The 24,297-nt window shown below is 36.6% G+C and overlaps 1 protein-coding gene across 1 annotated transcript in view; it reads right to left on the bottom strand.

Moving 5' to 3' along the window:
• Positions 1–23,702, bottom strand: part of TEX11 (testis expressed 11) — a gene marked incomplete at both ends in the record, with an annotated part of 301,635 nt that extends 277,933 nt beyond the window's left edge. Inside the window, 2 exons of the mRNA XM_081278131.1 lie at positions 6,638–6,759; positions 23,666–23,702. Coding sequence (XP_081134257.1) covers positions 6,638–6,759; positions 23,666–23,702 — 159 coding nt within the window. The remainder of the gene's footprint in view (positions 1–6,637; positions 6,760–23,665) is intronic.
• Positions 23,703–24,297: the final 595 nt, after the last annotated feature.

Here is a 24,297-nt window from a genome sequence, read left to right as displayed (position 1 = left end):
CTCAGCACCACATAAAAATGAATAAAATAAAGATATTGTGTCCAACTACTACTAAAAACTAAATAAATAAATAACAGACTCTTGGCACAGAATCTTATAATATCTTTTCACTAACAACGAAGTACAAGAAGAGATTATAATTTAAAGAGATTTACATACTAAGGAATCCACTATCCAATAAATGAGGTGCACATGCCTATAATCCCAGCTACTCAGGAGTGTTAGCCAGAAGGATTGCAAGTTCAAGTCCAGCCTCAGAAATTTAGTGAGGCCCTAAGCAACTTAGTGAGATCCTGTCTCAAAACAAAACAGAAATGGACTGGGAATGTGGCCCAATGGTTAAGTGCCCCTAGGTTCAATCCCTGGTAGCAAAAGAAATGAAAACATAGTGATATATTATCATGATTCTAAGTTAGGAAAAATCTTCTTAGACATGACATCAAAAGCACAAGCAATGAAAGAAAAAATAGACAAATTATACTTCATCAAAACTAAAACGTTTTGCTTCAGAGGATGATACCATCAAGAAAGTAAAAAGACTCCACAGAACAGGAGAAAATATTTGCAATGTGTCTTTAGAATACATAAAGATGCTGCTACTCAGACTAAAAAGAAAAATAGCCCAATTTAAAAATTGGAAAATGATCTTAACAGACATTTCTACAAAAAAGATAAGCACATGAAAAGATGTTCAAAGACATCTTAGCCATCGGGGAAATGCAAATCAATCTCACTAAAATACCACCTCATCTCCACTAAGATGTCTACTATCAAATAACAGAAAATACCTGGGCTCAGTGGCATAGGCCTAAAACTCCAGCAACTCAGGAGGCTGAGGCAGGAAGTTCACAACTTTGAGGACAGCTTAGGCAACTTAGCAAGACACCCTGTCTCAATATAAAAAAAATAGAAAGGGCTAGTAATATAGTTTAGTGATAAAGTGCCCCTGGGTTCAACCCCCAGTGCCTAATAATAATAATAGCAACTGCTGTTGAAGACGAGAAGAAATTGGTACGCTTGTACACTGTTGATGGGAATGTTAAATGTGCACCATTTAGTTGTTCCTTAAAAAATTAAGTAGGCTAGGCACAGTGGCACACACCTGTATTCCCAGCAACTCAGGAGGCTGAGGCAGAAGGATTGCAAGTTCAAGGTCATCCTCAGCAACTTAGCAAGTCCTTCAGCAATTTGATAAGACCCTGTCTCAAAATTTAAAAAAAAATGAAAAGAGCTCAGTGGTAAAGTTCCCCTAGGTTCAATCCCTAGTGCCAAAAAACAAAATTAAAAAAATAATTACCAAATGATCTATTTCTGGGTATATATCCCTAAGAATTGATAACAAGGACTTGATATTTATACTCCTATGTTCATGGCAGCATTATTCACAATAGGCAAAAGGTGGAAGCAACCTAAACGTCCTTTGACAGATGAATGGATAAACAAAACATGGTATATAATACAATGGGATATTATTCAGCATTAAAAGAAAGAAATTCTGACACATGCTGCAACATGAAGGAATCTTGAGGACATTATGCTAATTGAAATAACCCTGTCACAAAACCACAAACATTATATGATTCCACTTATATGAGGTACCAATAGTAATCAAATTTATTAAGATAAAAAATAGAATGCTGGTTTCCAGGGGATAGGTGGGGAGGGAGAGTTGTTTAAGGGCAATGAGTTTTAGTTTTGCAAGATGAAAAGAGTTCAGGAGATCCCTCTAAAATCCGGAACAAGACAGGGATGCCCTTTATCTCCACTTCTATTCAATATAGTTCTCGAAACACTGGCCAGAGCAATTAGACAGACGAAAGAAATTAAAGGCATAAAAATTGGAAAAGAAGAACTTAAATTATCACTATTTGCAGATGACATGATTCTATACCTAGAAGACCCAAAAGGGTCTACAAAGAAACTACTAGAACTAATAAATGAATTCAGCAAAGTGGCAGGATATAAAATCAACACGCATAAATCAAAGGCATTTCTGTATATCAGCGACAAAACTTCTGAAATGGAAATGAGGAAAAACACTCCATTCACAATATCCTCAAAAAAAAATAAAATACTTGGGAATCAACCTAACAAAAGAGGTGAAAGATTTATACAATGAAAACTACAGAACCCTAAAGAGAGAAGTAGAAGAAGATCTTAGAAGATGGAAAAATATACCCTGTTCATGGATAGGCAGAACTAACATCATCAAAATGGCGATATTACCAAAAGTTCTCTATAGATTTAATGCAATGCCAATCAAAATCCCAACGGCATTTCTTGTAGAAATAGATAAAGCAATCATGAAATTCATATGGAAAAATAAAAGACCCAGAATAGCAAAAGCAATTCTAAGCAGAAAGTGTGAATCAGGCGGTATAGCAATACCAGATTTCAAACTATATTACAGAGCAATAGTGACAAAAACAGCATGGTACTGGTACCAAAACAGACGGGTGGACCAATGGTATAAAATAGAGGACACAGAGACTAATCCACAAAGCTACAACTATCTTATATTTGATAAAGGGGCTATAAGCATGCAATGGAGGAAGGATAGCATCTTTAACAAATGGTGTTGGGAAAACTGGAAATCCATATGCAACAAAATGAAACTGAATCCCTTTCTCTCGCCATGCACAAAAGTTAACTCAAAATGGATCAAGGAGCTTGATATCAAATCAGAAACTCTGCGTCTGATAGAAGAAAAAGTTGGCTCCGACCTACAGATTGTGGGGTCGGGCTCCAAATTCCTTAATAGGACACCCATAGCACAAGAGTTAACAACTAGAATCAACAAATGGGACTTAATTAAACTTAAAAGTTTTTTCTCAGCAAAAGAAACAATAAGAGAGGTAAATAGGGAGCCTACATCCTGGGAACAAATTTTTACTCCTCACACCTCAGATAGAGCCCTAATATCCAGAGTATACAAAGAACTCAAAAAATTAGACAATAAGATAACAAATAACCCAATCAACAAATGGGCCAAGGACCTGAACAGACACTTCTCAGAGGAGGATATACAATCAATCAACAAGTACATGAAAAAATGCTCTCCATCTCTAGCAGTCAGAGAAATGCAAATCAAAACCACACTAAGATACCATCTCACCCCAGTAAGATTGGCAGCCACTATGAAGTCAAACAACAACAAGTGCTGGCGAGGATGTGGAGAAAAGGGTACACTTGTACATTGCTGGTGGGACTGCAAATTGGTGCGGCCAATTTGGAAAGCAGTTTGGAGATTCCTGGGAAAGCTGGGAATGGAACCACCATTTGACCCAGCTATTGCCCTTCTCGGACTATTCCCTGAAGACCTTAAAAAAGCATGCTACAGGGATACTGCCACATCGATGTTCATAGCAGCACAATTCACAATAGCTAGACTGTGGAACCAACCCAGATGCCCTTCAATAGATGAATGGATAAAAAAAATGTGGCATCTATACACAATGGAGTACTATGCAGCAATAAAAAATGACAAAATCATAGAATTTTCAGGGAAATGGATGGCACTAGAACAGATTATGCTTAGTGAAGCTAGCCAATCCCTAAAAAACAAATACCAAATGTCTTCTTTGATATAATGAGAGCAACTATGAACAGAGTAGGGAGGGAGAGCAGGAAGAAAAGATTAACTTTAAACAGAGACATGAGATGGGAGGGAAAGGGAGAGAAAAGGGAAATTGCATGGAAATGGAGGGAGACCCTCATTGCTATACAAAATTACATATAAGAGGTTGTGAGGGGAATGGGAAAATAAACAAGGAGAGAAATGAACTACAGTAGATGGGGTAGAGAGAGAAGTTGGGAGGGGAGGGGAGGGGGGATAGTAGGGGATAGGAAAGGTAGCAGAATACAACAATTACTAATAGGGCATTATGTAAAATTGTGGATGTGTAACCAATGTGATTCTGCAATCTGCATTTGGGGTAAAATTGGGGGTTCATAACCCACTTCAATCTAATGTATGAAATATGATATGTCAAGAGCTTTGTAATGTTGTGAACAACCAATAAAAAAATTAAATATAAAAAAAAAAACTTTGAAGTTAAGGAATGAAAGAAATTCCATGGCCTAAAAAGAAAGAAAAGAAAGAAAGAAAGAAATGAATAACATTTCCTGAGCAACTATCACATGCAAGATCATTGGTGGATATTCCCTCATTTGATTTTGAAAATATAGTAGACCCCACTTCTCTGTGGGGGATACATACCAAGACCCTCAGTGGATGCCTGAAATCATGGATATTACCAAATCCTGCCATGTTTTTTCCTATACTTGCATGCCAGTGATAAAGTTGAATTTATTAATTGGCATCATAATAGATTAGCCATAATTAAAATGGAATCATTTTTAACAATATAGTGTAATAAATTTTATGTGAATATGCTAAAAAAAAAAAAAAAAAAAAAGAGTTCAGGAGAATGGTCGTACAACTATACAACAATGGGAACATACTTAACACTACCGAACTTTACATTTTTACATTTAAAATGATTAAAATGGTAATTTTAAAAAATATATGTTTTAGTTGTAGATGGACACAAAATATCTTTGTTTATTAATTTATTTTTTATGTGGCGCTGAGGCTTGAACCCAGTGCCTCACACCTGCAAGGCAAGCACTTTACCACTGAGTCACAATGTGTGACTTTAGAATACATAAAGATGCTTCTACTCAGACTAAAAAGAAAAATAGCCCAATTTAAAAATTGGAAAATGATCTTAACAGACATTTAAAACGGTAAATTTTATGTTATGTCTATTTTTCCATGACTGAAAAAAAAAAAAAAACAGGACTGGGGAAGTGGATCAATGGTAGATCACTAGCCTGTCATACACAAGGCCCTGGATTCAATTCCTAGCACTGAAAAAAAAAAAAGTTAGCATAAAAAATAACACAGTGAGATAGCACTTCACACCCACTAGGATGACTATATTCAAAAAGACATACAAAGCTGGGCACACCTGTAATCCCAGAGGCTCAGGAGGCTGAGACAGGAGGATTGAGAGTTCAAAGTCAGCCTCAGCAAAGGCAAGGCACTAAGCAACTCAGTGAGACCCTGTCTCAAAATAAAATACAAAATACAGCTGGAGATGTGGCTCAGTCACCAAGTGCACCTGAGTTCAATACCTGGTACAAAAAAAAAAAAAAGACATATAATAAAAAATTTCGGCAAGGATGTGGAAAAACTGGATCCCTTATACCCTGCCAGTGGGAATGGAATCTGATGGTTCTCAAAAGTTTAAAGAGATTAACCACATGATTTAGCAATTTCACACTTAGGTGTACACCAAAGAGAAATGAAAATATAAAAATCTGCAGACAAATACTCAGCGGTAATTCAGCAGTCAAAAGGTAGAAACAATCAAAATGTTCATGAATGAGCAAACAAATAAACAAAATGTTATATATCCATAGAATGTAGTATTTTCAATCATAAAAAGTATTCGATATTGAGCCGGCACAGTGGTAATCCCAGCGGCTTGGGAGGCTGAAGCAGGAGGATCGAAAGTTCAAAGCCAGCCTCAGCAATTTAGTGAGGCCCTAAAAGGAACTCATTGAAACCCTGTCTCTAAATAAAATACAAAATGGGGCTGGGGATGTGGCTCAGTGGTTGAGTGCCCTTGAGTTCAATTCTCCAGTACCACAAAAAAAAGAAAAGTAAGCAATGTTTATACATGCTACAGCATGGATGTACTTTGAAAACATCATTTTAAGTGAAAGAAGTCAGTCACAAAAGACAACATCTATATGATTCCATTTACATAAAATGTCCAAAATAGGCAAATCTATAGAGATCAAAAAAGTAGATTTAGCGGCTGCCTGAGAAGAGGAAGGGAAAGGGTGTGAGGTTTCCTTTTGGGGTGATGGAAATATTCTAAACCTAACTGTGGCAATTGGTGTACAACTCTATGAAATACCAAAACCCAGTGAATTTTTACACTTGAGTTATATGGTATGTTAAATATATCTGAATAAAGTTATTATATATGTCTTAGTATTTTACTTTTTATTGATGTATTATGATTATACAAAATAGTGGGATTCACTGTTATATACTGACATATGCACATAATTTGGTCAATTTCATTATCCATTTCCTCCCCTTTCCCTCCCCTCACCCCACTTCTGTCCCCCTTCTCTACTCTACTGGTCTCCCTTCTTTTTTCATGAGAATGAGGAATCCTTTTTTATTTTTTCTTCACTACTGGGTGGCTTCCTACTTTGTTGCAAATGGCAAGCAAAAGAACTATTATTTCATGACTATTATATGCCTAGGACTTGATATATGATATTTTGTTAATTATTTAGGTAGGTATTATTAATAATTACATTGTTATTAGGAGGTATGCATTATTATTAACCTTATCAGATGACAAAACTAAAACCTCAAGAATTTAAATAATAAATATTAAACTTAAGCACATATTTCCTTTGGTTCCTAAAACTATTTTCCCTATGCTTTAGGCTTTAAAATCCAAAAATATATTTCTCTATGTTTAGCAATGGTTAAACAAGAAAAAAATATTTTACTTGTACCTTAGTTAAAATAATGAATTAACAAAACTTATCATAGTTTACTCCCAGTACCAAAACAAATTTATCATAAAATTATTTTTATACCAACCTGAGCATCCTCTATTTCAGCCATAGACTCCCTGTTGATATTTTCTATGTCCTTGAAGAGTCTATCAATTACCTCAGGTATGCTAGGTAAATTATCTCTTATGGTCAGGTTTTCAACAATTTCTGAAATAACAATGAATGATAAATGTGCTATGAAATCACCACTGGCGAAAAGCAGCAAATCATTTCTAAATTTCCTCCTAGATCTTTGGCCAAATGAATATAGCATGAAGGAACTTAAAATTTTCCTTAGAATAAAAATTGGAGATAGGGTATCTTGTAGCTAAAGGTACAAATAAAATTTGTATTCCCTGGGAGTCACTTATTTATAACTTAATCATCATTATTCCCTCTCAAAAAGCAGAATGCATTGACTTCAAAAAAGTAATCTTATTATCAGTAATCTCAAAACCACAAAACAGAAGTTAACAATGTCTTCAAAATAGAAAAAACAGAAATTCTGAAGGGAGACCTGGATATGTGCCCTGTAAAACTGAAAATACTTATTAATATTTTCAAGCATTAAGCAGACATTAATTTATGCTGGCTTTGAAATCTTGACCTTATTTCATGAGAAAAAAATGACATGCCTAATTAGAGACAACATGAACCAGTTATTGAATCTGTACAAATGATGTCACCATTTTCTAAACAGTCTGAACTCCAGATCCTCCATACAGCTGAATCTTACTAGGCCATGGAATTCCTTAATAAAATAAGCATGAAGTAGAATCACAATTGATGCCCTACATGTTATCAAAATTGAGGGGTTTTCCCAAACAAATATAACAGAAATTTATATAAACTATGTGTCTCTAATTTCTCGCAACTTTTCTAAGCATCAAACAAAAAGAAATACTATTAACATTCATAAAAAAATAGTATAAAAGCACCTTCCAAAAGATTTTTTAAGTTGCTAAAACAGATTTTGTGTGTGTGTGTGTAAGGCTTGGGATTGAACCCAGGGTCTTATACGTATAAGACTAGTACTCTACCACTGAATTGTATCTCCAAATCCAACAGATTTTTTTTTTCAGTACTGAGAATTGAATCCAGGGGTGTTCTACCACTGAGCTACATCCGAGTCCATTTTATTTTTTATTTTGAGACAGTTTTGCACTGAATTGCTGAGGCCAGCCTTGAACTTGTGATCCTTGAGTCCACAGCATCCCCAAGTAGCTGGGATTATAGGCATGCACCAACATACCTGGCAAAAAACAGAATTTTTAACCCGATAGACTAAAGACTAAATCAATCACATTTTCCCCCCTGCTGGGAACAGTGGTGAACATCTGTAATCTCAGCAACTTGGGAGGCTGAGGCAGGAGAATCACAAGTTCAAGGCCAGCCTCAGCAATTTAGAAAGGCCCTAAGCAACTTAGTGAGACCTTGTCTTAAAATAAAAATAAAATGGATTGAGGAGGGTCTGGGATGTAGCTCAGTGGTAGAGTGCCTGCCTAGCATGTATGAGATCCTGAGTTCTATCCCCAGTATACACCAAAAAAGGGGAGGCTAGGGATATAGCTCATTGATAAAGCACCCCTGGGTTCAATCTCCAATACCAAAAAAATTGTTTTTCAATTAAATGTCAGAAAATAGATTAAATGTCAGAAAATAGTCTGGTATAGTGGCATAAGCCTATGATTCCAGCAACTTGGGAAACTGAGGCAAATTTGAGGTCAGCCTGGCAACTTAAAGAGACCCTGTTTCAAAATTAAAAGGGCTGGGGATATAGCTCAGTGGTAAAACACCCTGGGTTTAATCCCCAGTATAAAAAAAGAAAGAAAGAAAAGAAAATAGATTCATCTAAAGACTTCACAAAGTAAAGTATGTTCAAATGTACTCAAAAAAATTTTTTTATTAGTGCATGGAGGGCTGGGGATGTGGCTCAAGTGGTAGCGCACTCGCCTGGCATGCGTGCGGCCCGGGTTTGATCCTCAGCACCACATACCAACAAAGATGTTGTGTCCGCCGAAAACTAAAAAATAAATATTAAAATTCTCTCTCTCTCTTTAAAAAAAAAAAAAAAAGAAGAAGTGCATGGATGCGGGGCTGGGGTTATGGCTCAGAAGTAGAGTGCTTGTCTAGCACATCGAGGCCCTGGGTTCGATCCTCAGCACCACATAAAAATAAATAAATAAAATAAAGGTATTGTGTCCAACTACAACTAAAAAATGAATATTAATAAAAAGAAGTGCATGGATGCTTGGACTGGGGTTGTGGCTCAGTGGTAGAACACTTGCCTAGCATGTGTGAGGCACTGGGTTTGATTCTCAGCACCACTATCATCAAATAAAATAAAGATCCATTGACAACTAAAAAATAATAATTCAAAAAAAAGAAGTGCATGGATGCTTCAGTACCCATTGAATGAACAAAGATATTAGGGAAAATATACCACACAAGGTGATAAGATATGTATGGAAAAGAAAAAACTCCTATCTTCCTTTTCTCCATAAATTACTTAGTGGAAAGACTAGTATAAAATATCTTGGAGTGTTAGAGCACTTGTTAGCATTTTAAAGGCCATGAGTCTGATTGCCAGCACTGAAAAAAATATCTTGTCTCTTCCAGGATCAGGTAAGTTTACATTGAGGTGAGAGGCATATATTATAGACCTTGCTGAAAATATTGATAAAAGGATCAGGGTGGCTTTTATCTTTTATTTTTATTGATTTTTATTTTTTAGTTATAGATAGACACAATACTTTATTTTAATTTTATTTTTATTGGTGCTGAGGATCGAACCCAGTGCCTTACATGTGCCAGACAAGTGCTCTACCACTGAGCTACAACCCCAGCCCCAGGAAGTTTTTAAAAATCCAAATGTTGTCTTAAAACAGAGATTTTGGAAAAAAAATCAGCGTTGGGGATCAAACTTATGGCCTTGAGCACACTAGGCAAGCACTCTGCCACTGAACTAAATCCCAGTCCCATATCACATATACTATGCAAATACTCTACCATTGAGTGACATCCTCAGCCCCAACCCAATATAAATTTTTAATTTGAGTTCCTTTTTTAAAAAATCCTAAGATGTTATTGTAGAATACCAATTATAATTCCTTGTTAGAGTATATAATACTATAAAGACATTAATTTTGATTTGTGAATGTTCTCTTAAGTGGTTAATGTTTTATACAACTCAATTTTGTCAAAATAATTCTGGTCCTTTCAAAATACATTTTTAATGTCATTCAGTAGAGCAACTTGATTGACACTAGCTGAGGCAATAACAGTGTAGCAGTCTTTTAAGATAAAATGGAGTCAGAAAAGCTGGGTAGATAATAGAGATCACATAGTTGAATAAGAGCTGCACTATGAAAGAGCAATTTGCTTCTGAGAGAAGCTCAGAAAGAGCTTCTATAAATGCAGTCTACTCCTGAGATATGAAGACAACATGCTGTATTAAGATTACATCATACTGGGGCTGGGGATGTGGCTCAAGCGGTAGCGCGCTCGCCTGGCATGCGTGCGGCCCGGGTTCGATCCTCAGCACCACATACCAACAAAGATGTTGTGTCCGCCGAGAACTAAAAAATAAATATTAAAAATTCTCTCTCTCTCTCTCCTCTCTTACTCTCTCTTAAAAAAAATTATTAAAAAAAAGATTACATCATACCAAATCATACATTTTGGGTAAAATGATTAAATTATCTTCCTGACTATTGAAATACGTTCTGATTTATAGCATGATTCAGTCTATTTAATTTGCATGAGATTTATCCTAGTTAAAACTACGGAGTCACTCCATTGAGGCAGCCATGTTCATCAGTATCAATTAATTCTGATTAGGCAGATAGCATTCTAGTACAGTGAAATAGAAAATAAACATTTTCCCTGTCCTTAAGGAAGGAAGCTTCTGTTATAACACGGAAAAATCTACCAACAGCCTTGCCGTGTCTCTCCCTGTGACCTCCTTCAGCTCAACCAGTCATTCAAAAACCAAAGCAGCTCAAACACCTGCCAGGATCAATTTGAGATTCTACTCAAAGTCACAATGATTATATGCAACTTCTTTAGTGAGAAAAGAACAAATAACAAAATAAAATAAACATTTGCATAGTTCTTTACAGTCTCAAAGCTTTTCCATATATATTATTATTTAATCTTCAGTCTACTCTGTAAGGGAGACATTTTTATTTTTATAAGATGTGGAAGCATGCACAAGGCCATGAGTTCCATCGCCATCATCAAAAAAAAAAAAAAAAAAGTGGAAACTGACACTTCACAAAATGAAACGACTTCTGAAAGGTGATATAAAGAGAATGTAGTAAGCTAGGACTTGAACTCAGACTTTCTGATTTGAAATTCTAGACTTTTCACTACACTGGTTATATTGAGAAGGGCATGGAACAAGTAATAAATCAATAATCTGAGGCAACTAAAAAGGAGTAGAGAGAAAATGTACCAGGACCATTCAAAATGCTAAGCCATGGCTCTGACCGTAAGCAAAAATATTCTGACTGAAGAGGCTGGTTTGAATGACAGCAGCTAAAATATCCAAAACAGTAACTAAAAGGCATAGAAAACTCAAGCAAACACATTTAGACACAGACTAAAATCACACTGTAAACCATAGTCTATATCTGTGGTCAGGAAGATGACATTTTTTTCTATACAATGTTCCAGCCAATCTCAAATGACAAACTGGGTACTGTACAAGAGAATCCAAGCAGCGAGTCATAATTCAGAAGTCATATGGAACTGCATGCACCACAGCTTTAAGAGACCTAGTCACAGCAGTGCGTTGTAGTTCTGAGCAGTGTCCTTATTTGAGGGCAACTAGGGAAGGACAAACAAGCAGAAATGATACAATTACACATATGAAAAATCCCAGCTCAGTCTGGTGTCATGCCCGTAACCCCAGTTACTCAGTAGGCTAGGGAAGGAGGATTCAAAGTTCAATGCCAGCCCAGGGAACTTAGCAAGACCCTGTCTCAAAATAAAAAAAAAAAAAAAAATTACTGGGGATATAGCTTAGTTGTAGAGTGCCCCTTGGTTCAATCCCCAGTATTGCAAAAACAACAAAATTTAAAAAGAAAAAAAAGAACAGAAGAAAAATGAAAAATCCTAGCTCTCAGCTTCCTAGGGAAGAAAAAAGTTGAGATCCACGCATCCAATTGCCCAACTACCCTGAGGCCAACCAAAGAATTAGCATCTGTCTCTCCAGTAAGAAGCTCCAGTGAGTCCAGCATGCTCAAATCTCCCAAGAGACAATGGAGACAGAGGCTTACACTGGTAGATGCCATACCTCAGTCTACTCTGGCTTAGCACAGAACAAGCAGACAAAAACTACATCTGCCTGCTCTCTCTGGGGAAGGAAAATGTTGGTAGAGGCCACTGGAATCTCTAGTGGGACTAGTTGATGGGTCTTCTCATAGACAAAGCAAGTCAAGGCAGACTGTGTTTCTTTCTTTGCCTAATACACAGACACAAATACCGAGAGTCAAGGAAAATAAAGAACCATACAAAGATGTTCCAAAGGAACAAGCTAGTGAGTCATGAATGGGTGAACAGGGAAGGACAATGAAGGGCAACTGGGAGCTTTATCTGACAGATTAACACCTGGAAGATGGGGGCTTGTTATGTTAAAACCTTCCCAAACACAATTATGTCCCTTAAGGAAAACTACTATTTCAAATCTTCTAACACCCTACCAGGTGGTCTGGGCCCTCCCCTATCATTGGAACTATCACAACCCCCAATTACTCTAGCAACTAAAATATCAAGACCCTCACAAAGAAAATTTGTTGAGGGTTAGTCAAAGGATAATAAACCAATTAAAGGGGCTGGGTATTGAGACAAAAATAGGGAGACTCAATTTCTTTAAAAACTCCACCTCTGTGAACAGAAAACCAACCTCTCCTTGAGACAGTTTTTGCAATTCCAATGCTGCCAGTCAAAAGTCAAAAGGTGGTCCTGGGTGGGACTCTGGAAACTTCCCTGGGACTTGCAATGAAACTGGAAGGCAGGAAGGGTGTACCAACTTTCTCTTCTCTGAGAGGACTCTTTCCCTTGAGAGTGTCCCCTTTTCTCTTTTTCTATTCATTCAATAAACCCATGTATGTCACTCTGAGCAACATGTCTGAAATCTTTCTGTCATAATTTCAAGAATCAGAGTAAGAGCGGGGGCTCCATAGCTGTCTCAGTTTCATGGCAGGCCTCTACCCTGTAACATCTCCAAACTAGGCAGTGCTGCATGGCTGTAATCCCAGTGACTCAAGAGATGATGGAGAAGATAATGCTAAGTGAAGTTAGCCAATCCCAGAAAAACAAATGCCAAATGTTTTCTCTGATATAAGGAGGCTGACTCATAGTGGGGTACAGAGGGAGAACATGGGAGGAATAGATGAATTCTAGATAGGGAAGAGGGGAGGGAGGGAAAGGGAGGAGGCAAGGGATTAGCAAGGATGGTGAAATGTGATGGACATCATTATCCAAAGTACATGTATGAAGACAAGAACTGGTGTCAACATACTTTATATACAACCAGAGATATGAAAAATTCTGGTACATATGTGTAATAAGAATTGTAAGGCAAAAAAAAAACAAAGTACATGTATAAAAACATGAATTGGCATGAACATACTTTATATACAAAGATATGAAAATTTGTGTTCTATATGTGTAATAAGAATTGTAATGCATTCCACTGTTGTGTATTTAAAAAAATAAAATCAATTAGAAAAGAGACTAAGGCAGAAGGATCACAAGTTCAAGGCCAGGCACAGCAATTTAGCAAGACCTTCTCTCAAAAATTTAAAAGGGCTGGGGGTATGGCTCAGTGGTAGAGCATCACTGGGTTAAATCCTCAGTACCATTAAAAAAGAGATAAATCTCTAGAAAATGGCCTTAATATGAAAGTTATATGATTTCCTGACAGAAATTAAAATATCTGTCATGAAGATGTTCACTGAAGTCAAAAGAATGATGCATAAAACAAGATGAGAAATCTGATAGAGAAAATATTTTTAAATATTTTTGTAGTTGTAGATGGACACAATACCTTTATTTTTTACTTATTAATTTTTATGTGATACTGAAGATCAAACCCAGTGCCTCATACTTGTGAAACAAGTGCTCTGCCACTAAGCCACAGTCCCAACCCCAGAAAAAATATTTAAAAGTATCAAATATTGCCAGTTAGGGTGGCACATAGCGTAATCCCAGTGACTAGGGAGGCTGAGGCAGGAGGATCACAAGTTCCAGGTCAGCCTGGACAATTTAGCAAGACCTTATCTCAAAATAAATTTTTTTAAAAGGGTTCAGGATATAGCTGAAAAGTAGAACACTCCTGGATTCAATGCATAGTACCGCAAAAGAAAAATTTCAAATATTTCTCTAAAGAAGACAAACAAATGACTAACAGGTACCTGAAAAAATACTCGACATGAGTAATCAGCATGAAATACAAACCAAAACCACAATGGCATACACCTTACACCTGTCACAATGGCTATTGTCTAAAAAATAAAAGGTAAGTGTTGGTAAGGATGTGAAGAAATTATAAACTCTTGCACACTCGTATTGAGAACACAAAATGATACAGCTGCTGTGGAACACAGGACAGAGGGTTTCAAGAAATTAAAAACAGACACGTGTTGTGGTGCACACCTATAATCCCATCAACTCCAGAAGCTGAGGCAAGAGGATCACAAGTTCAAGGCCAACCTGGGCAACTTAGTAAGATCTTGTCTCAAAAATAAAATAAAAAGGGCTGGTGGTATATCTCAGTGGTAAATTGCCACTGGGTTCAATTTCCAGTACCTCCCCCGCCCCCCATACACACATAAATTAAAAATAGACGGGTATGGTAATGCATGCTTATAGTCCCAGATACTCAGGAGGCTGAGGTGGAAGGATAACTTATGCCACATAAGTTCAAGACAAGCCTGGACAACATACTGAGCACCAATGAATATCTCAGTGAGATTTCAGCACAGGCTATATATATAGTAGACATACTCATGATTCTATAAACTATGTTGCCCTCTGTTGGGACATTTCTTAATAATTCTGCCATTCCTAATATAAGGATCCCACTGTGGCATTTCAAGGAATGAGAAAAGACAGCTCAGGGAGGCTTCCAAATAAATGAAGTCCTTTGAGATTCAATGAAAGACAATCATCTTAGGTGACTTTTTCTACTACACTTTTTAGTCTAGACCTGTACTGTCTATTAGGGTAGCAATACTGAGCTCTTGAAATGTGGGTAATCCCAATTGCAGCATGTGGGGCTGGAGGGTAGTGGGAGAGCACCTGTCTATTTTGAGCACTAGAATCCCAGTGATAGAAAAAAAATTAAGATGTACTATAATTACAAAATACATACCAGATTTCAAGGACTTGGTACAAAAAAAACAAAACACAAAAACAGCCAATCATGATGGCACATGCCTACAATTGTAGAGATTTAGGAGGCTGAGGCAGAGGATTGCAAGTTTGAGGCCAGCCTCAGCAACTTAATGAGACCCTATCTCAAACAGGGTGGAGGCACTGAGGATCCAGCTTTGTGATGGAGCACCCCTGGGTACCAAAAAGAGGATATAATATATCTCAGTAATTTTGTATATTGATTACATGCTGATACAATATTTGGGATATGCTGGGCTAAAAGACAGTATTGAAATTATCATTAAAATTAATTTGGGGGGGGCTGGGGATGTGGCTCAAGCGGTAGCGTGCTCGCCTGGCATGCGTGCAGCCCGGGTTCGATCCTCAGCACCACATACCAACAAAGATGTTGTGTCCGCCGAGAACTAAAAAATAAATATTAAAAATTCTCTCTCTCTCTCTCTCTCTCTCTCTCTCTCTCTCCTCTCTCACTCTCTCTTTAAAAAAAATTAATTTGGGGGCTGGGGTTGTGGCTCTGTGGCAGAGCACTCGCCTAGCACATGCAAGGCACTGAGTTTGATCCTCAGCACCACGTATAAATAAATAAATTAAATAAAGGTATTATGTCCATCTACAACTGAAAAATAAATATTAAAAAATTTTAAAAATTAATTTTATCTATTTATTTTTACTTTTTTAATGTGCCTATTAGAAAATTTAAAATTACTTTTGTAACACACCTTATATTTCTATTGGACAGGACTAGTATATATATACACACTATTTCTATTGGACAGGATATATATATGTGTATGTATATATAATACATATTATATATTATACACACACACACACACACACACACACACACACATTGTTTTCTGCGGTGTTTTGTTGTGGTGGTAGTGGTGGAAGCACTGGGGATTGAACTCAGGGCCATTCCTACCACTGAGCTACATCCTCATCCATTTTTTTTTTATTTTGCAACAGGGTCACACTAAAGTTGCCCAGGCTGGCCCTGAACTTGTGATCCTTCTGCCTCAGTGTCCCAAGTAGCTGGGATTATAGGCACACACCATCACACCTGACTATTTCCTGAAGATTTGACAAGCCAAATTAACTAATATCTATCTTCCTAACAATCATTATAAATAAAACAAAAAGAAAATGTAAATCAATACTGTAATAGATCATAAGGGTATTTGTGTAATAACAAATGGAAAGAAGATAGAAATTTAGAGAAAGGAGAATAAAAATTTGTCTCCAAACTAACCACAGGAAAAAGGAGCTAAAATGCTTGATAAACAGTTGCCATTATTTAAGAATTAAACCTATTATTGCGAAGGACAACTGGGTTAAATTATCTCATTAAAAATATTTTCTTGGGCTGAGGGTGTAGCTCACTGGCAGAGTGCTTGCCTAGCATGTGTGAGGCAATAGGATTGATTCTTAGCACCACATAAAAACAAACAAATAAAATAAAGGCATTCTGTCTATCTACAACTACAAAAATTTTTTTAAAATATTTTCTCAACACCATTCAACTTCTTTTTGCTATTTCCCCTGTTAAATTGCCTTCCATTTTGAATGGTCCTGATGCTTGCTCTTGGGAATTTTTCTCAATCAGGCAGTAAAGCTTAGGAAAACCCCCAGCCCAGTTTCTATTATTTCTTAAATTAAGAGTTTGGGGGGCTTGGAATGTGGCTCAGTGGTTAAGCACCCTTAGGTTCAATCCTTGGTACTTAAAAAAAAAAAAAAAGAATTTGGGCCTTTCAAAAACTTGTCCTCCATAAAGTAAATACTCTAGACAATCTGCTGAAACCTTGTTATAAAAGTATTTTGCATCCTAGCAATTCCACTCCTAGGTATTTTCCCCTAAAGAAATGAAAACCTAAATCCACTTATTATTATTATTATTATTATTATTATTATTATTATTATTATTATTATTATTACTATTTGGTACCAGGAATTGAACTCAGGGGCACTAGAACACTGAGCCACATCCCCAGCCCTATTTTTTCTTTTATGTATTTTATTTAGAGACAGGGTCTCACTGAGTTGCTTAGTGCCTCACTTTTTGCTGAGGCTGGTTTTGAACTCGAGATCCTACTGTCTCAACCTCCTAACCCCCTGGGATTGCAGGTGTGCACCACAGCACCCAGCCTAAATCCATTTTTAAAATTTACACATGAATATTCATAGCAACTTTATTCATAATAGCCAAGAACATCCATCAACTGATGAACTGATAAACAAATTGCAAAGTACTCTTTCAGAGGAATACTACTAGGCAATAAAAGGAATTAACTACTCATATATGCCCCAATAAGGGTGAATAACAAGACAATTATGCTTCATGAAAGATACAACAGAAAAAAACTATACATACTGAATGATTTTATTTATAAACTAATCTACAGTAATAGAAATCAGAAAAGTGTATGGAGTAGAGAGTGGAGGGATGGGGAGTGACTGCAAAAGGGAATAAAGATTTTTCTAAGGAGATAAGAATGTTATATTGGGGCTGGGGATGTGGCTCAAGCGGTAGCACGCTCGCCTGGCATGCGTGCGGCCCGGGTTCGATCCTCAGCACCACATACCAACAAAGATGTTGTGTCCACCGAGAACTAAAAAATAAATATTAAAAAAAATAAAAAAAAATAAAAAAAGAATGTTATATTTCTTTAAAGGCATGGTGGTTAGACAGGTTACATTTGCTGCCGGGTGTAATGACAAACAACTGTAACCCCATCTACTAGGAAGCTGAGGCAAGAGGATAGCAAGTTTGAAGACAGCCTGGAAAACTTAACAAGACCTTGTCTCAAAATAAAATAAAAAATTTAAGGTATGGTGATGTAGCTCAATGGTAGAGCATTTATCTAGCAAATGCAAGGCCCTGGGTTCAATCCCTAAAACCACAAGAAAAAAAAACCATTAAAATGAATCACTACATCATTATATAAAGAGAAAGATGATCATCATCCCTGAATCTAAACATAAAGAGTATTTTGTGCTCATCATATCAAATCTAGAACTGTGTTCTGTTGTAGGTTCCATACTTAAGGAATAATATGAAAAGAATAGAGCAGTTCAGAAGACTGCACACAAAATTATGAGAAGACTGATGAGAAACCATGTAACAAGTAACAGTATTCTTCAAAACTGAACAAAAAGACATGTTCCATCTGCAGAAGGGACTTCCCACAGGACAAGGTAAGTATATTCAAATAGTAGACAAACTGGCATGCAGAAAAGGAGATGAATATATTTGACCTCTGTGGGGTATAGCTTACACCAGAAATCGTTTGGAATTAGTGATATAAAATATTGGTGTTATGTCAATTCTTCCTAAGAAGCAAATGAACTAAATGAATCATCACATGGCCTTTTGTGGTTCATTTTGTTTCGTTTTATTTTTATCATTGTTTGTTTGTTTTATAGTTTTAGGAATTGAAAGCAGGGCTTAGCACATGCTAGGAAAGTGCTTTATCAATGAACTACATCCCGAGTCCTTGTGGTCCATTTTTACAAAACTTGATTAAAAGGGTTATATGTACAGAAAAGAAAACTCAAATTGCCAATAGATCCATGAAAATAAACTCAACTTTGCTAATTGTCAGAAAAATGTAAATCAAAACAAGACCCATGTAAGATGGTAACATTAAGGAAGATTAAACTGGCTGAGAGGTATATTAAAACCCTGTAGCATCTTTGCCACTTTTCTGTAAATCTAAAGTTATTTCAGGGCTAGGAGTATAGGTCTGTGGTAGAACGTGTGCTTAGTATGTGAGTGGCCCTAGGTACAATCCTCAGCACCAAAAAGCAAAACAAAGTTATTCAAAAAATGTTAATTAAAGGGCTGGGGCTATAGCTCAGTGGCTGAGCACTTGCCTAGCATGTGTGAGGCACTGAGTTCAATCCTTAGCACCACATAAAAATAAATAAAATAAAGGCATTCTGTCCATCTACAACTACAATTTTTTTTAAATTTTAATTTAAAAATTTTTTAAATGTTAATAAAAACAAGAATACCCTAATCCAACATGATGAAGATTTATTAAGGAAGTTGGGGCCTAATCCGACATGATGGAGACTCCCTCCGTCTATACCCAAAGGATTTAAAAACAGCATACTACAGGGACACAGCCACATCAATGTTTATAGCAGCACAATTCACAATAGCTAAACTGTGGAGCCAACCTAGATGCCCTTCAGTAGATGAATGGATAAAGAATATGTGGTATATATACACAATGGAATATTACTCAGCATTAAAAGAAAATAAAATCATGGCATTTCCAGGTAAATGGATGGGGCTGCAGAATATAATGCTAAGTGAAATTAGCCAATCCCAAAAAAACAAATGCCAAATGATTTTTCTGATTTAAGGATTCTGATCAATAATGTGCTGAGGGGGTGGGGGATGAGAGAATTAAATGAACTCTAGATAGAGCAAAGGGGAATAGGGGAGGGAGAGGAAGTGAGGGGGATGGGGTAGGAAAGACGGTGGAATGCAATGGTCAACATTACCCTAAGTACATGTATGAAGACACAAAGGATGTGACTCTACTTTGTGTACAAGTAGAGATATGAAAAATTGTGCTCTATATGTGTAATATGAATTGTCATGCATTCTGTTGTCATATATAACAAATTAAAATTTTAAAAATAATAAATTACTTTAAGATTAAAAAAACAAGAATACCCTTCACCCTTGCAAAGTTTTAAGTCTGACAATATCAAATATTAGCAAGGATTTGTAGAAGGAGAAGGGTAAAAGATAATATGAATTGTTAAATCTATTTTGGACAGCCATTTGGCAATATTTATAAAGTTAAAGTTGCTCATAGCTTTTGATCCAGCATATATATACTGCACTGTCTAGTAGGGTAACCACTAGCCACATGTGACTGACTACTGAATACTGTGGCTAATCTAAAATGAAATATATTTTAAGTATAAAATACACACTAGGCTATTTAACACGTATGAGTCCCTGGGTTTGATCCTTAGCACCAAAAAAAAAAAAGTATCAAACTCAAAGATTTTGAACCAAAAAACAAAATGTAAAATATCTCAATAATTTTTTAAATATTTTTAAGTTGTAGATGGACACAATATCTTTATTTATTTATTTTTATTTGTATATGGTGCTGAGTTTAGAAGCCAGTGCTTCACACATGCGAAGTAAACACTCAACCATTGAGCTACAACCCCAGCCCCTCATTAATAATTCTGTATTGATTATATGCTTAAATAATAACCTTTTGGATATGCTGAGCTAAACAGTGTATCATTAAAATTCATTTCACCTGTATAACTCTTTTTATTTTTTTTAACATGGGGGTGTTTAACCACTGAACCATATCCCCAGCCCTTTTTATTTTTCATTTTGAAACAGGGTCGTGTTAAGTTGCTTAGGGTCTCACTAAGTTACTGAGCCTGTCCTTGAATTTGTGATCCTCTTGCCTCAGTTTCCCAAATTGCTAGGATTATAGGTGTGTGCCACCATGCCCAACTCTGTTTAATCCTTTATAATGTGACTACTAAAAATATAAAATTATTTATGTTTGCACTATATTCTAGCAGGACTGTCCTAGAGCCTCACGCCCTAATAGCTCAAATCAACTTAGTGAGTCGTGCTAAGCACTATTTATTTATTTATTTTTAGCAACAGGGATTGAGCCCAGGGGCACTTAATCATTGAGTCACATCCCCAACACTTTTTATTTTTTTATTTTGAGACAGGGTCTCAATAAGTTGCTTAGGATCTCCCTAAATTGTTGAGGCTGGCCTCAAACTTGTGATCCTTATGCCTCAGCCTCCTGAGTCTCCAGGATTACAGTTGTGTGCCATCACACACAGCTCTGGCTGATATTATCTATTACATTTTTTGTTTCATTTAAAAATGCTGAACAGCAGGGTGCAGTGGCACATGCCTGTAATCTCAGCACTTTGGGAGGCTGAGGCAAGAGGATCACAAATTTGAGATTGGCCTCTGCAACCTAGGGAGGCCCTAAGCAACTTAGTGAGATCTTGTCTGAAAACAAAAAATAAAAAGGACAGGGATGGGGACTGGAGTTGTGGCTCAGGGTTAGAGTGCTCGCCTAGCATGTGCAAGGCCCTGAGTTCAATCCTCAGCACCACATAAAAATAAATAAATAAAATTAAGTATTGTGTCCAACTAAAACTAAAAATTAAATATTTTTTTTAAAAGGGACAAAGATGTATCTCAGTGGTAAAGTGCCACTCGTTTCAATCCCCAGTACAAAAAAAAAAAAAAAGATAAAAAATAGTTTCATTCAACTTGTGCTACAGTGCGTATGTCATGGGATGTGGCATTAAACATTTTATTGCCATAGATGGTGGCAAAATATGTTTGAAAATCCTTGCAAAACACCCCAAAACACAACATTCATTGTAGTGTTGTAGTAACATCAAATATTTGAAATAATTCATATGTCAAACAAAGGAGATTGAATAAATAAACTGTATATTTACATTCAGTGTACTACTACCAATCAGCAGTGGAAATAAATAATCTAGAATTAAAATATACATATGAGTAAATATTCAAAACACAACCCAGAAATTAAAAATAAAACAAAAAACCCACAATGATGGGGAGGGGGGCAAATAGAAACATAAGTTGCAGGAAAAACACATAAAATGATATTTATTATGTAAACTTTAAAAAGAGCCAGACATGGTGGTGCATGCCTGTAATCCCTGTTACTTGAGAGGTTCGGGTAGGAGGATTCCAAGTTTGAGGTTGGCTTGGGCAATTTAGTGAGATCCTGCTTCAAAATTAAAAATAAAAACCAATGAAGGGCTGGAGTTGTGGCTCAGTAGTAGAGCACTGGCCTAGCAGGTGTGAGCACTGGGTTCAATTCTCAGCACATGAAAAATAAATAAAATAAAGTCATTGTGTCCATCTACAACTGAAGAAAAATACTTTTAAAAAAACAATGGGTATATAGTTCAGTGTTAAAGCTTTCCTAGGTTCAATCCCCAGTAGTACAAAAAAAAAAAATGTTACATGCAATATTTTAGTTCTTTGAAACAATGAAATATCTGATGCATATGGCAAACTGTTAAGATTTGACAAAAGTTAGTGGTAGGCATATAGTTGTTATATTATTCTCTATATGTTGCTGTGTGCTTCAAATGTTTATGTAAATACAAGGTCTCAAATACCATATACTTAAGTTATAATCCCTATTTCACACTTATACCTTTTAGATAATATATCCTAAATTAAAACTTAAGGTAGGAGTAGTGGGCTTTATCATTTTTAATTTCTTTTTAGTTGTAGTTGGACACAATACCTTTATTTTATTTTTATGTGGTGCTGAGGATCTAACCCAGTGTCCCGCATGTGCTAGGCGAGTGATCTACCAATGAGTTACAACCCCAGCCCTGGCTTTATCATCTTTTAAAGATTTTTTTTTTTTTAAATTGCAGTGTTGGAGATAGAACCCAGGGCCTTAGGCATGCTAGCCAAGCACTCTAACCCTCAGCTACCCACTCTCCCCTGCCCTGTCATCATTTTAAAATGAGAAACGTTAACAATATACTGACCTAAACTTTTTAAAAATTTTTTTTAGTTGTTGATGTACCTTTATTTTTTATTTATATATGGTGCTGAGGATCGAACCCAGTGCCTCACACATGCTAGGCCAGTGTTCTGCCACTGAGCCACAACCCCAGCCTCCTAAACTTTTTTAAAATCATAGATTTGTAGCCACCTTACTTTCATATATTTATCATTATGTGATTGTGAATGTATCACACGTCTTTGTTTCCCCAGGAACAAAGGAATGTAATGTAAAAACTCCCATATCTAATCCGGGCATGGTGGTGCATGCCCGTAATCCCAGCCGCTAGGGATTATTACTGAGGCAGATTATTACTGATTGTGAGTCCAAAACCAGCCTCAGGGGGGAAAAAAAAACGAGGAGCTAAGCAACTCAGTGAGACCCTGTCTCTAAATAGAATACAAAAAAGGGCTGGGGATGTGGCTCAGTAGTCAAGTACCCCTGGGTTCAATCCCTGGTACCCCTCCACCAAAAAAAAAACAAAAACAAAAACAAAAAAACTCCCATATCTGGCTTGGTTGTGGAACCTGGTCAATCAAATTGCTTTCTATTATGAGAGTTCCCATAAATACCATACATGGATTACCAGTTTTCAAATGAGTTAAGACACAATAAAACACCACTTAAACTTAAAACTACACACTTAAATAAAATCAATTTTTCAGTGTTGGGGATGTAGCTCGGTGGTAGAGCAATTACCTATCATGTGCAAGGCCTAGAATTCAATCCCTAGTACTGCCAAAAAAAATTTTTCCCCTGATGACTATGGAAAGGCCCTCCGGGATCTTGCAGTAATTCTTTTAAAATGTACTTTTAATTCAGTAGGTTTCTATTTCATATTAAACCAGTGTTATTTTTCATGTCATAAAAATCCTGAAAAGACAAGTTAAAAATTATGAACACTGTTTCCCTATACTAGCTGATAAAAATTTCCCAGTGTCTTTATTCTGTATCATTTTTAGTTCATATAAGAGAAAAGCTGGAGTTACGGATACTCCAAAGAGTCAAAATTCTGAAACAAAATACATTTAGAAAGTGCTAAATAACACAACAGTTTGATTATTTTCTTTACTTACTGCAAAGTTAGATACCTTTAAAGTCCATGAAACGAAAATCGATACCGTCCATTTTTAAATCCCTTGCTCTGCCCTACGAAATAAGAAAATAGTTGAATATCCTGTCCTTTATCTTCCAGTTTCTGGATAAATTTCTTTGCAAACATTTTTTCCTGTTACTTGTTATCCATAGGGTGGGGGTTGGGGGGGGGAGAAAGTTGAAAAAATTGAAAACATAGAAAAATTAGTGACAGACGGGGCCAGAATAATGTAGGACATGGCCACGCTGACTTACAACATAAAGGGACCTTCAAAATTCCATTCCAAGACTTTTCTTACCGTAATTCGGCCAGCAACAAGAGAACCAGGGTGAGGGGCGCCCTGTGATTGGTCTGGTTGGCACTCGCTGCTTCCTCCTAATTGGTTCAAAATCCCATGCCCAGCCAGAACATCCAATCACTGTCTTCTGATCTCAAAGACAGCTAGCACCTACATCACCCCACTACTAACGGTCACCAACCGTCTCCAATTTCCCCATTTTGATGGAAGTAGGTCGGCCACATATAAACTACAGTAACTATTCTTTTCTCCTTTCAGTGGCCAGGAAATGCTCCTCAGCGTCCTCCCAGCTCAGCAAAAAATACTGCCTTTCACCTTGAGAGTCAGCC

The sequence above is a fragment of the Spermophilus citellus genome (assembly GCF_964194105.1).
Source record: "Spermophilus citellus genome assembly, chromosome: X".
In the NCBI taxonomy this organism is placed as follows: Eukaryota; Metazoa; Chordata; class Mammalia; order Rodentia; family Sciuridae; genus Spermophilus; species Spermophilus citellus.
This window is presented reverse-complemented; position numbering and strand designations above follow the sequence as displayed.